This window comes from Ochotona curzoniae, unplaced genomic scaffold, assembly GCF_017591425.1.
Source record: "Ochotona curzoniae isolate NIBS_2020 unplaced genomic scaffold, NIBS_Ocur_1.0 contig_430, whole genome shotgun sequence".
NCBI lineage: Eukaryota > Metazoa > Chordata > Mammalia > Lagomorpha > Ochotonidae > Ochotona > Ochotona curzoniae.
The window spans coordinates 16,145,719-16,157,938 of NW_024466219.1; the positions used below are offsets into that span (position 1 = coordinate 16,145,719).

At 55.1% G+C, this 12,220-nt stretch overlaps 1 protein-coding gene across 2 annotated transcripts in view; it reads left to right on the top strand.

Annotated features, from left to right (window-relative positions):
- Positions 1-1,215: 1,215 nt before the first annotated feature.
- Positions 1,216-12,220, top strand: part of RASSF5 (Ras association domain family member 5) — a 60,412-nt gene continuing 49,407 nt past the window's right edge. The window contains exon 1 of one of the 2 annotated variants that reach the window (XM_040985563.1): positions 1,216-1,666. In XM_040985563.1, coding sequence (XP_040841497.1) covers positions 1,216-1,666 — 451 coding nt within the window. The remainder of the gene's footprint in view (positions 1,667-12,220) is intronic. The other variant, XM_040985562.1, reaches the window with a different exon arrangement.

Consider the following 12,220-nt stretch of genomic DNA (forward strand, 5'->3'; position numbering starts at 1 on the left):
GTGTGACTACTAAATCAGGATAAAGTGGCCAGCAGCCAAAAGTACCTACTGTTGCTCCAAGCCCTGCCCATTTTATAGTCAGGAAAACTGGGGCGAGAGGCTCTGGGCGGGAGTGGACCCTAGCAGGCAGGAGCCATGAATTCAAAGACCCCAGGAGTCTTGATCCTGCTGGCTCCTTCCTCCCCAACCCCCCAGGACAAGCGGCTGTCTCCACCGGGGGCCTGGTTAGGACCCACTTAGAAGCAGAAAGAAGAGGCCCCATACGTGGTCGAAAATTTAGAATTTTCAGGATGGTAACAGAGGGCGCAGGGCTTAAGTGCTGAACCTGGTTGGATCCAGGCTGGGGAGAAAAGCCAGGCGCAAAACAAGGCGTGCGCATCGGGACCGAGATTCCCGCAGTACAGGCTGAGATATGGATCGGAGTGAAAGCTTCCCAGGCCCCGTGCACGGGACACGAGGCATGGGGCACCGAGCCTTACTCCTAACGCAGGACCTTCCGGGAAAGCAGAGTCAGCTGAGCTGGGCTGGGCAGGGCAGCTGAGGACGGGGAAACCCGGCGCGGATGGAAGTCGCTCTGCGGGCCGCCGCCGCCCGGGTGCGTGCGTCCTCCCCTCCCTTCCCCCCCGCGTCTTGGGACTCGGTTCGACTGCGGGACGCCAGCGGGCATCCCCGAGGGGCATCCCCGATGGGGGCGGCGGCCGACAGGGAAAGAACGAAAAGAGTGCGACCCTGGGCGAGCGTTGAGGGCCAACCCCTGGCTGCATTGCCCTCTTCGTCGGACCCCAACCTTGGCCGGTCCCTGAATCCTGCGCGCGTGAGCTCGCTGGGTGTGCGGGTGCAGGTGGGGTTGGGTTCGGTGCCGGGAAGCTGTGAGCGAGCGCGAAAGGCCAGGGCCGCCGCAGAGGCGCCTCCAGAAACGCGCCTTCAGAGTTGCAGAGTACAGAGTTCTCGGGCGCAGCACTTCCCGGGGTGGCAGCTGGCAACTGCCCCACCACCCAGCCCCGCACTCGTCCGGGTGCAGCCAGCCACCGGCCAGGTCCCGTCGCCCCGCAGCCGTCCCCTAAGGTCGCCCTTCCTGCCTTTCTGAAGTCTCCCCGCCTCCGCCCCGCCCCGCGGCTGCGGTCCCTTTAAAGGCGCGTTCGCGTGGGGCCGCCTCTTCTCTCGGGGCTGGCTCGGGAGTAACGCAGTTGGCGCCGCCACCGCCACTAGCCCGGCATGGCCATGGCGTCTTCGGCCATCGGGCAGCGCCCCTATCCGCTCCTCTTGGATCCCGAACCTCCGCGCTATCTGCAAAGCCTGAGTGGCTCCGAACCGCCGCCCTCGGGCCGGTCCTCGCGCCGCTGTGGCTCCGCGCCCCTCTCCACTGCCCCCCGGACGCAAGAGGGGCGCAGCGGCCGCCGGGCTACTCTGGGGGGCTCAGAGCCCCCACCCCGGGCCTCTCGACCCGCTCGCCCTCTCCGGCCAGGTCTGCAGCAGAGGCTGCGGCGGCGGCCTGGAGCTCCCCGGCCCCGCGACGTGCGGAGCATCTTCGAACAACCGCAGGATCCTCGCGTCCCGGCGGAGCGAGGCGAGGGCCACTGTTTCGCGGAATCGGCGCTGCGGGGAGGCCATGGCTGGTGTGACCTGTGCGGACGCGAGGTGCTGCGGCAGGCGCTACGTTGCGCTAGTGAGTGTGAGGGCAGGGCTGGGGAGGGGCGCGGTAGATCCGCAGTCCAGGGGCGGGTGGGTAGGGGGCTGCGTGGGAACAAGGCCATTGCCCTCTTTATCTCCGGAGCAGAGCTCGAGTTTAAGGTGACTGCCTCTTCCTCCCAGAGACTCTTAGCTTCATGATTCCCTGTAAGGGAACGGTTATGCGGCATTTAACAAACACTTCGGCCCTAACAGGTGCGTGCCTGCGCATCGCCCCCCGCCCTTCCACCGAGTGCACACACGCGTACATACACAGATGCGTCAGTTTCCCCCGCCCCTCTGGCGGCGCGCACACAAACTCAAGTGCGAGCATCCACTGCCCTAGTCCTGCTACCCCCAAAACACAGGTCCGCGGGCCGCCACTGCGTGCTCGTGCGCGCGCGCGCGCGCGCGCGGGCACACACACACACACACACACACTCACACACTCACACACACAGAGGCGTGCGCGCGCGATGGCCGCGGACGCAAGGTCATTCTGTTTTGCTCTTGTTTTAAGTTCGGGGGAGTTGGTTGGGAAGACTGGTCACTGAGATGCCCGCTTGCCTCCGGCTTGTTAGAGTTCGTGGCAAACAGCTGTTTGACCTCGTTAGGCTTGGGCTGCCAAGGGTGCGGAGCCTAAGACTGCCCTGGACCGTGTCCCTCCTGCGTTCCCCACTCGGGCCCCTCAAACCTTTGGACTTTGCTGCAATATTTGGCCATGTTCTCTTACTCCTCTCTCCCTGCCAGGATCCACACCCTTCTCATGCACTAAAATGGACCCAAATGGCCGCAGGGTCCCAACCTCCCTGAGCTCAGGCTCCTCCCCAAGTTGCCTCCTGAGCCAGGCTCCTGTCAAAGCCTGATGAGATGTAGTGGCAAGGAGCATATTTGCTGTCACCCAGAGGTTGGGAGTATTATTTTCTCCTTCCACTGCTAGCTGTGTGTGTGCCTTTAACAGGGCCTTCGAACGCCCCACATCCTGTGTTTGCAGGTGCTATGTTTGGTAGATGTCCATGACTGTGTGTGTGTGTGTGTGTGTGTGTGTGTGTGTGTGTGTGTGTGTGTGTGTGTGTGTGTGTGTGTGTGTGTGTGTGTGTGTGTGTGTGTGTGTGTGTGTGTGTGTGTGTGTGTGTGTGTGTGTGTGTGTGTGTGTGTGTGTGTGTGTGTGTGTGTGTGTGATCTCTGCAGGCTGAATGCAGGCCACAACAGCACAGCCCCTATCAAGCATCTCTAGCAGTGACTGGGGTTTATGTCCTTCAGCTGAGGACCTGGGATCCCCAGGCCACAGCAGCAGCTCCTGGCTGGTCAGGGACACTTGTCTTTTCCATCTGCACAGCCCATGGCCAAGGCCAGGTGATGCATCCCCCACCACAGCTGTCTGCCAGGCTGACAAACTCAGGTTCTAAGTCAGCATCAAGTGCAAGGCAAAATCGGAGGGGAGGAAATGGTGCTGCTGCCCTGACAGCTCAGGTGCTTCTTAGAGGGAGAAGATCCCAAGTTAGAGAAGGGTGTGTGGTGTGGTTCAGTGGGGGCTGCTGGTGTGGGCCAGTCGCCTTTGACCTTGCAACAGAGTCAGATGCAGCTTGGTTTTGGACATGTGAGCGGCTTTTGCCCTCTCAAGGGTCCTGGGGTACTTGACTGCATCCACTGACCTGGCACACAGAGAGAGGCTGTGTCCTCGTGGTCATGGGTGTCTTGTAGGGGAATCCCAGGATGTTGGCCTCATGGGGATTGTAGCAGTTTGGTTTTGGACTTTGAGGACCTGTATAAAAAGTTACAGAGTGAGGAAGAGACAGAGAGAGATCAGCCATCTGCTGGTTCATTCCCCAGATGGCAGCAACAGTTAGCAATGGGTCTGATTGAAGCCAGGCACTTCACCAGGATTCCTATGTGGGTGACAGAGGCCCAAATACGTGGGTCATCTTCCACTGCTTCTTCAAGGCCGTTAGCAGGGACCTGGATCAGAAATGGAAAGCTGGGATGCAAATCAGCAGACACATGAGATGCCAGTGTCGTGGGTAGCAGCTTTACCTGTTGTGCCCTAATGCTAGTCCCTTGCACATATTTTTATATATATTTTTTTGTTTGGTGGTAATGGTGGGTTTGTGTGGGTACATAGGTGTGATGTGCCATGATGAGATGAACTTATCGTCATGTCACGTGGAAGTCGTTTGCTTCCTTCCATGAGAAGCACCTGCGTCCAGGCACAGCCTCTTGGTGTGTGGCTTAGTAAAGTCTCTTCATGTCCTGGTATTTCCCAGACACCAGCCAAGGATGTCCGAACACCAGGGAGGAAGCGAACTGGAACCTGGGACTCTTGGGAGGAGACTGTGTTAGTCATTACTGATATCTCATCAATCGTTTTGAGTGGATAGAATTGTCAAAAACTGCTGTGATTATCAGATGAGGGCTGGGCGGAGTGCCAGCAGGCTGGACTCCAGGCCTGTCTCTTCAGGTCAGATTCCCTGGTGGAGTTGGTTGGCTTTCCTTTGGAAACGCCAGGGTCAGGACATGCAGACCTTTTAGGAGACCAAGGACCATATGGTGCAGTGATGTAGAACATGAATGGAACCCCAGCTGTCAATTAGTCTGTGTGGTGCCTGGCACCTCTGTGTTCTGTTCCCTTGTTTAAAAAGATGGGGATGATAATACGGCCCACATCGCTATGCTCACGCGAGCACACAGTGGATTACTACCTGTGAAGCATTTAGCAGGGCACCTGGCACCTGTCCTGGGAGCATTATTATCTGCTCCCAGAGGTGCTGTAATGATCCACCCAGGCACGTGGTGCCTCCAGGCTCAGCTTTCCAGGGACATGTGCAGTTCTCAGACCCTCCCAGGGAAGTGGGGGCCACCGGCATGGCAGGAAGTTTGAGTATTAAGTGTGAGTGAGAGATACCACTGCTGCCTGCTGTTCTTCATCAGACACCTGCCGTGAATGGGGAGTGCCTGGGGCCAAGACCCTCAGTGAGTGGCTGAGAGGTCAGGAGGACCCTAACCCCTTGCTTGGCATCATTCACACCCAGCAACATGCCAGGCACAGAGCTTGGGAAGTTGAAGGTTCTGACTTCAACTTGGCAAATGACTTATGTTGGCAAATGGGCTTTAAAAGAATTACAGAGAAAAGGAGACATATCTTTCATTTGCTGGTTCATTCCTCAAGTGGCTGCAAGAGCTGGAGCTGGGCCAATCCAAAACCGAGAGCCTAGAGTTTCTTCTGGATTGCCCATGCGGCACAGAAGCCCAAGCACTTGATCCTTCCTCCACTGCCTGCCAAGGTGCATTAGCAGGAAACTGGATTAGAAGTGGAGCAACTGGGACTCAAACTGGTGCCCACACAGGACACTAGCACTACAGGCAGATGATTAACTTGTTATGCCATGGTGCCAACCCTGCAAATGGGCTTTTAATAAAGACAAGAAGGTTCTAGAAAACTTCTGATATTTGATGTCTTAATGAGTATTCGTCTAACTTCAACTCATCCCTACTTCAAAGGGTGTAGCTAAGCCCTGCTGAATGCTACATCTGCTTACAGGAAAGTTCAGAGTTAATATTAGTTTTGGAGGTTAAAGAAATCACGTTTATTAAAGAAGGAACTCTAGTGGGCATGAGTGGGAAGACTTGGAGAGAACAGGTGTGTTCTATCACCAGCCTTTCAGGAAGGACAGGTCAATGGCAAATGCTAGGGAACTCACTGGCCAGCCTCAGCCTTCATCCTCGGGAACTGTCCCCTACAGGTCACCCACCTCTGTCTCCTGCATAAGCCACAGAGACGTGGCCCCTCGTCTCTCATCTCATTCTGGTGGATGGAGAAGCCAGCCTGGTGCAGAAGGATCTGGCAATGGGAGCTATCCAAGCCCAGCTTGGATAGAAGGGGCTTAACCACACCTGGCACGCAGTTAGTAAGCACAGTGTCTAGGTCACAGGCCGGCTCTCTCTGAAGGGGAGGGGTTCCGAGCCAGGGTGTGTCCAGTGATCCTAATTACAGGGTTGAAGGGGGCCTGGGGCTCAGCCCCCCAACCTCCTCCTCTTGTGCTAGGCTCTAATTAAGGCACCAGCACAGGTGTTGGCCTGAGGCCTTTCTTTCTGAGCCAGGCTGGTATCTCACTGGGCTTGTACCACCTCTCTGGTTGAGTTTACCTCCACTCGGCAGGACTGGCAGGTGAGCAGCCTCAAGCTCCTGTGGCTCCATCATCCACTGATTTATAAATATGTATATATTTAAGGAGGCCCCTAGCACGCTGGCGTAGACTCTGGTGTGCGCTGCGGGGGAAGTGTGCACTGTGAAGGCTCCTATGTTTACCCTGGGCTCCTGGAAGCATTTGCCAAGTATACCCAGTGGCACTGAAGTGCAGGACAGGTTCTCATGCCTTGGCCTTGGCTTTGGAGGTTGGACAATTCAGTCCTGAAGTGGACACCTGGTTTTTTGGAATGCATCCCCCACCCCTGCCTCGGCTCTGTCCCTGCCTGTAAGTGGGATCTTCCTGCGAAAGCACCTATGGGGAGGAAGGAGGGACAGGAAAAGAACCCAGTGGGTTCCACAGGCCCAGAGCCACACACTGTGTCCCCCCCTCCTTTTTTTCTCCTCCCAGCTTTCTGTCCTCTCCAAAGATGAAAATGAAAGGATTAAATGGGGGCTGAGAACCTCCTCCCCACCCCCTGTTCATCAGCACATGGAATTTTCTGATTACGGAGTACGGGGGTCTGGAATCCCAGGTACAGTCAAAAATGATTAATGCCACTTGTCTGCCAGCCTCATTAGACTTGGTAATGAATGTGTGTGTTTGCCTGCTGATCCCGCAGAGTTATTAGGTGGAAGAGAACTGACAGCTTCCCGAAGTGCTGGGGTTGGGTACCACATCCTCTACTCCCCAAGTTGGCGGGAGGGGTAGACAGTGCCAGACCTGGCAGGGAGTCTCTAAGTGACAGGGAAGACCCAGCCCCCAGCTCTGCCTGCCAGTCCCTGACAGGGGAGGGGGAGGGGACAGGAGGGGAGTGAGCACCTCCTGTCTGGGGTCAGGGCTGTAGGCATAGGAACTGCACTGTGCCTCATATAGCCAGTCCAAGGAGTACAGGAAGAATGCCCAGCGTGGCAGTGCCGCTGCCCTGGAGAGTGCCTGGTGTGTCTAGCTTGTTGCTGTGGTCACCCTTGGAAGGGGCGCGTGGAAAGGGAGCCACCTCTCCAGCAGGTGCCTGTCCATCTTGCTTAGGGGCAAGCAAAAGCCCATGCTGATAGGCCTGGGGGAACCTTGGCGCATCCTGCCTGGTCTCTGTCAGCCACAGTCCCTGGGGCTGAATTGGCTAGGGGAGGTCCCAGCTCCTGCACCCAGAGGGCTCTCCCACAGTGCTCTGTCTGGTTCCCTACCCCCACCCCGCCCCTCCTCCTCCTCAGCTGCCCCATGGAACATAGATGCTTGCCATTCCTGCCCTGCCCAGGGCATTCCTGAGGCTGGTGAGGAACCTGTCAACAGGGGAAGGCCCCTTCCTGTTGGCATTCCTTGGGTGACAAGGTGAGTGTTGCAGGGAGGGGGAGTGTTTGTGGGTGTGCAAAGCGTGTCCCCACCTCCGCCATTCTGCCTCTGGAGCTCAAGCAGGGCTAGCCCACGGGATCCACGCCCAGACATCTTGGCCTTGGTCTCCCGCAACCCTGCCCCTCACTCTCCTCTCTGTCCCCTCTTTGGGTCAGAGTGCTTACAACAGCTGATGCCTGGGGAGATGGCTTAGCATTTAGTCATTTTTCTGTTTTTTTCCCAAGGGTTTGGCAAGCTTCTGTCCACAAGTTCCAGGCTCTGTCTCAGAGGTGGGAGGGGAGGAAAGCCAGCCTTGTTGCTTTGGGGCAAGAGCAAGGAGGAGCCCAGGTGGTGAATCAGGGCAGAAGGCTGGGTTTTTAGGGGCTGTGGTTTAAGTGGAATAAATCTGTGCTGGGAGCCTGGCCTCAAGGTCAAGGCTGTCTTGCCTCAGACCTGAGATTCCTCTGAAGCTCCCACCCACTGAGTGTGGCCAAGGATGGACGATCCAAGTCACCTGTGTGATGTGGATGCTGGGCTTGATTTAGGATAATGGACCGTTTCCCTGCCCAGGGATGCTTGGGTATGTAATCGCGTCATTCACAATGATCAACTTAAAAATGAGCCTGCTGAACCTGCTGTAGATTAAAAAAAAAAAAAAAGGTTTTATTCATTTGTAAGGTTTCTCTCACTTACTCACACACACAGATGAGAGAGAGATGGAGTGGTCTTGATCCACTTGTTCATTTTCCAAATGACTGCAGCAGCTGGGGCTGAGCCAGGTTGAAGCCAGGAGCCAGAAGCTTCTTGCAAGTCTTTGGTGTGGGTTCAGCGGTCCAAGAACCCAGGCCGTTAGTAAGGGGCTGAACTGAAGTGGAATATTCACAACTCAAGCCAGCAAACCTATGGGATGCCCTGGCACCTGCCCGGCTACTATCTTACCGGGGAGCTGAGGGAGGTTCCACATTTTCTTGATGTTTTCCTTCCTACCTGCACCTCTTGCCCTAGCCCCAGGGAAAGAACAGGATGATATGGTACTGAGGGTATGTGATGAGGGTGCTGTGACTGCCCTGTCTATTCATCCCATGTGGCCCTGGGCAGGTAATGACCTAGAGCTTAACCGCCACCAGGCCCCTGGTCATGCTTATTCCTCAGTGGAGGGCCCAAGGACTGTGTCCTGCTCCCCACTCCATAACTGCAGGGTGGGGCAGCTCTCTTGATGTCCTCAGTGGTCTTCCATCAGGCAGTTAGAAAACTTAAAAACTTGGCTGTTGTGGACCTTGAAGTAAGGCTGCAGCTTCTGGCAAGTCAGGACCGAAAGATGTCCTTGATCATAAAATTCTTTTATGCTTCAGTTTTTACTGGATGGCAGACCCAGGGGGAAAATCATGGCCGATGATACAAGTTGATGATGTATGTACCTGCTGCAATGGGATGCGGGATAAGAAGGAGTGGGAATGGCCAAGAGATTGTGGGCCAGAGGTGGCTTTGGTGGCACTTGGCTGTACCTAGGGCATTTTGACATGCATGGTCTGCGCTGGGCTCTGCAGGGCTCTTGCAAGGTGAGGTGAGGCCAGTTGGGTGGTGTCCATCTTGTAGATGTGGAGACCCAGCATTCAAGAGGAGTCAAATGACTTTTGCTAAACTAGTAAAAAAGCCAGTCCTGGGGCCCAATGGCATCTCACTCCATGAGCCAATGTTATTGGCCACATGAGAGTTGAGTTCCTTACTCAGCTGTCTGTCTCCAGCCTTTACCAGTGTCAAAGAATGGAGGGATAGGAGAAAGCAGGGTAAGCCAGAGGGTGGAGTGCCATGTACCAGCCCCAGGATGGCTGAAAACCGCCCATGCCCAGGCCTGTTTCTGACATGTTCTAAGTTGGTCTTTAGTGTGTAAATCGTAATCTCTAAATACAGGGTGAAGTTGTTCTAAATTCCCAAGACAACAAATTTGATATACTTCTCTCCTGTATACCCTCTTGTACCCCTTAGTGTCAGGTGTGTGTAGGGGTAGATGGGGAAAGGCAGGGGGACCTTGCTCTCTCTCCTGTATACCCCCTCCTCATCCATGGCTGTCGGAGTTGGTGCTGCTGGAGGAGCCAGGAGAGTGGAACTGACAGATGGGCTCCTTGCAGGGTGCAGCCCTGGAGGAAGAGGAGTTGGAGGGGGCCCGGACAACACACAAAGGTCCACACCATGGGTCAGCCTCTGGATCTGATCCCTGGCAGTGGGAGCAGCAGAGCTAGGGAGTCTCCAACCCCCAGTGCTGCTCTCCAGGGCAGATTTGCATTTGGGAGCAGGTGCCATGGTTGCTTTCTTTGCTGACTTGCAGGAGGCTTATGTTCCAGCCAAGCAGAAGGGAAGTTGGCAGTTTCTGTGGAAGCAATGATGTGTGCCCTTCAACTTGGAAGTGGTCACAATCCCCAAGGAGGAGTCCAAGATGCCTTGCAGCCGCAGGGGAACCCACAGTGTTCTTTAATTGGAGACTTGAGAAATGTGCGAGAAAGGGCCAGGAGGCCGTCATGAGCACCAATTTTGAATGTACTCCAAAACCATCTGCAGGTGCCTGTATCTCAGCTGGTGTCTTAGGTGGATGCTGTTGGGTTCTCTTTGGCTTGGCAGATGGAGGTCAATGTGATGAGCATGAAGAGCCCTGACAGGTATCCCTCTGCCTCTAGATGGTGCTCCTCCCAATCCACACCTGCAGCAGACCATCAACTTAGTTTCCAAAGGGTTAGGAAAGAAGGTTCTAGAGCTTCCCAGACCTGTCTGTGCTCTCTGCTGGCTCTCTCCTTGTACTTCCCCAATGGCTTAGACAATCAAACACTAGTTCGGTGACAAGGTGAAAAGGGAAGTATCTCCAGGTTCCAGAGGGGGGCAATTGGCAGGGGTTTCCCCATCACACATGACTCATGTTTGAGAATTCCCCCTGCATGTACACTTAGCCTTCTCCGAATTGGGAGCGGGAATGCCACCCAGGCATGGGCTCAGTCGGGTCCTGGCCTTCCTAGGACATCTCAGTGCCAGGATTAAGGCCACATGGGTCGCAGTGGACCTTGGCTCTCACCCTGCGTTTGACTGCCCAGGAACCTGGCCTCATTGGCCACCTTCTTCCAGCTAGGGTTGCTCAGTGAAGTAGAGGGCTGCTAGGAAGGGCCCCAGGCAGCCCTGCCTCCTGGAAGAAGTCCTGAGGGAAAAATCATCATCTAGGCCTGAGGAAGGGGAGTGTTTTGGGAGGTTTTTATCCTAAATATGTATATCTTTTGGGAATATGCTTTGCCTTGCTGCTGCCTGGGTACTGGAGCCCTGCACAGGGAGGGGAGAGCTATGTGGGACCACTCAACCAGGTCTGCTGGGAGAGGCACAGGTAACAGGGCAGCCTCTTTGGAGGACCGTTGTGGCTTGGTTTGGCCCACAGGCATGGGAGACCATGTACTTCAACAGTCTCTCTTTTAAATATTAATTTCCATTATATTCGAATGGTAGAAAATAAGAGTTTTTCCATCCACAGGTTGACTTCCCAAACGTCCACACTAGCCAGGGCAAAGCCAAGTGGAAGCCAGGAACTCTATCCAGGTCACGTGGCAGGGCTTAACTGTGCATGAGCCTTTCCCTGCTTCATGGATGTGCATTGGCAGGAAGCTGGAATGAGGAACGCAGCTGGGATGTGACTACAGGCATTCCACTGTAGCACACATGACTTGGAAGCTGCATCTTAACTGCTGTGTCCCATTGCCCTGTCCCCAGCATTCTCTGTGACCCAGAGGTTGGTGACTGCAAGGGAGGGACAGAGCTCATACCTGAGTCTTGACTTCTTAGACTGAACACTTGCTGACCTGAGGGCTGTGAGCAGGTGCATCTTCAGCCAGAGCTCCTACAGGCGCACCAGTTCTCTGAGGTCCATTTGCTCTGGTTGAAGGACATGTGTCACCCCCCTTTTGTGCTAAACATGGGGCAGGCATTTGGTGGAACGTTAGCATGCCACCCGGCACACTACGTGCCATGTAGGAGTGCCTAGATTCATGTCCCAGTTCCACTTCTGATTTTAGCTTGCTATTGATGGGCACCCAAGTAAGCAGCAGGTGATATTGAGTTAAATTCTGGGCTCTTGGCTTTGACCTGGCCAGCAGCAGCTGTTGCAGGCATCCGGGGGATTGAGCCAGTGGATGGAAGATCTCTCTTTCTCTCCCTCTCTCCCTTTAAATCAAGATGAATATAAACAAAAACTTACTAAAAACTGGCCACTAGTGGTTTGCAAGAGCAGCCCATAATCTCAGCACGGCCTGGGAGCATGTGCCCCTCTTGAACGTCTTCCTTCGCCCTCTTCTTCTTTCCTCTCCTTTTTTTCCCCTCTTCCTCTTCTTCTCCTTCTAAGATTTATTTATGCAGAAGATGGGGGGGGGCAGGAGAGAAAGCAAGCCCATCATCCATCTGCTAGTTTATTCCCCAAATTACTGCAGTGGCTGGAGCTGGGATGATCCAAAGCCTGGAGCCAGAAGATTCTTCTAGGTCTTCCATGTGGATTCATGGGCCATTCACTGCTACTTTCCCAGGTGCTTTAGCAGGAAGCTGGATCAGAAGTTAGAGCAGCCAGGACTTGAACCAGCACCCACATTGAATGCCAGCTCCACAGGAGGGGGCTTTACCCACCATGCCAAGCACTGGCACTGGGCACTTCTCAGTGCCTAGGGCCAGTTCCCTGTGTTGACCTGGTGGTGCGGCCTCCTGCAACATTTCCAACAGACCTGGGATTCTTCTGGGAGTCAGAGTCAGGAACTCCTGCGCAGTGAGCATCAATAGGGCAAGAGAATGCGGTGTCTGCCGTTCTGCCTCCCCAACCGCACCCCACGGTCTCACATCCTTATTGGCTGTTACCTCTTCTGTGTTCAGGTATCTGGTCTCAGATAAATGGTCTGACATGACCTGCATGAAGTCCTCCCCTAACCCTCGGCTTAACATGGGGGAGGGAAGGATGTAAGTCAGCCTCAGCCTGTCCCTTGGGAGCCTGTACAACAGGTAAACCATTAGGAACCCATCACCCCAAA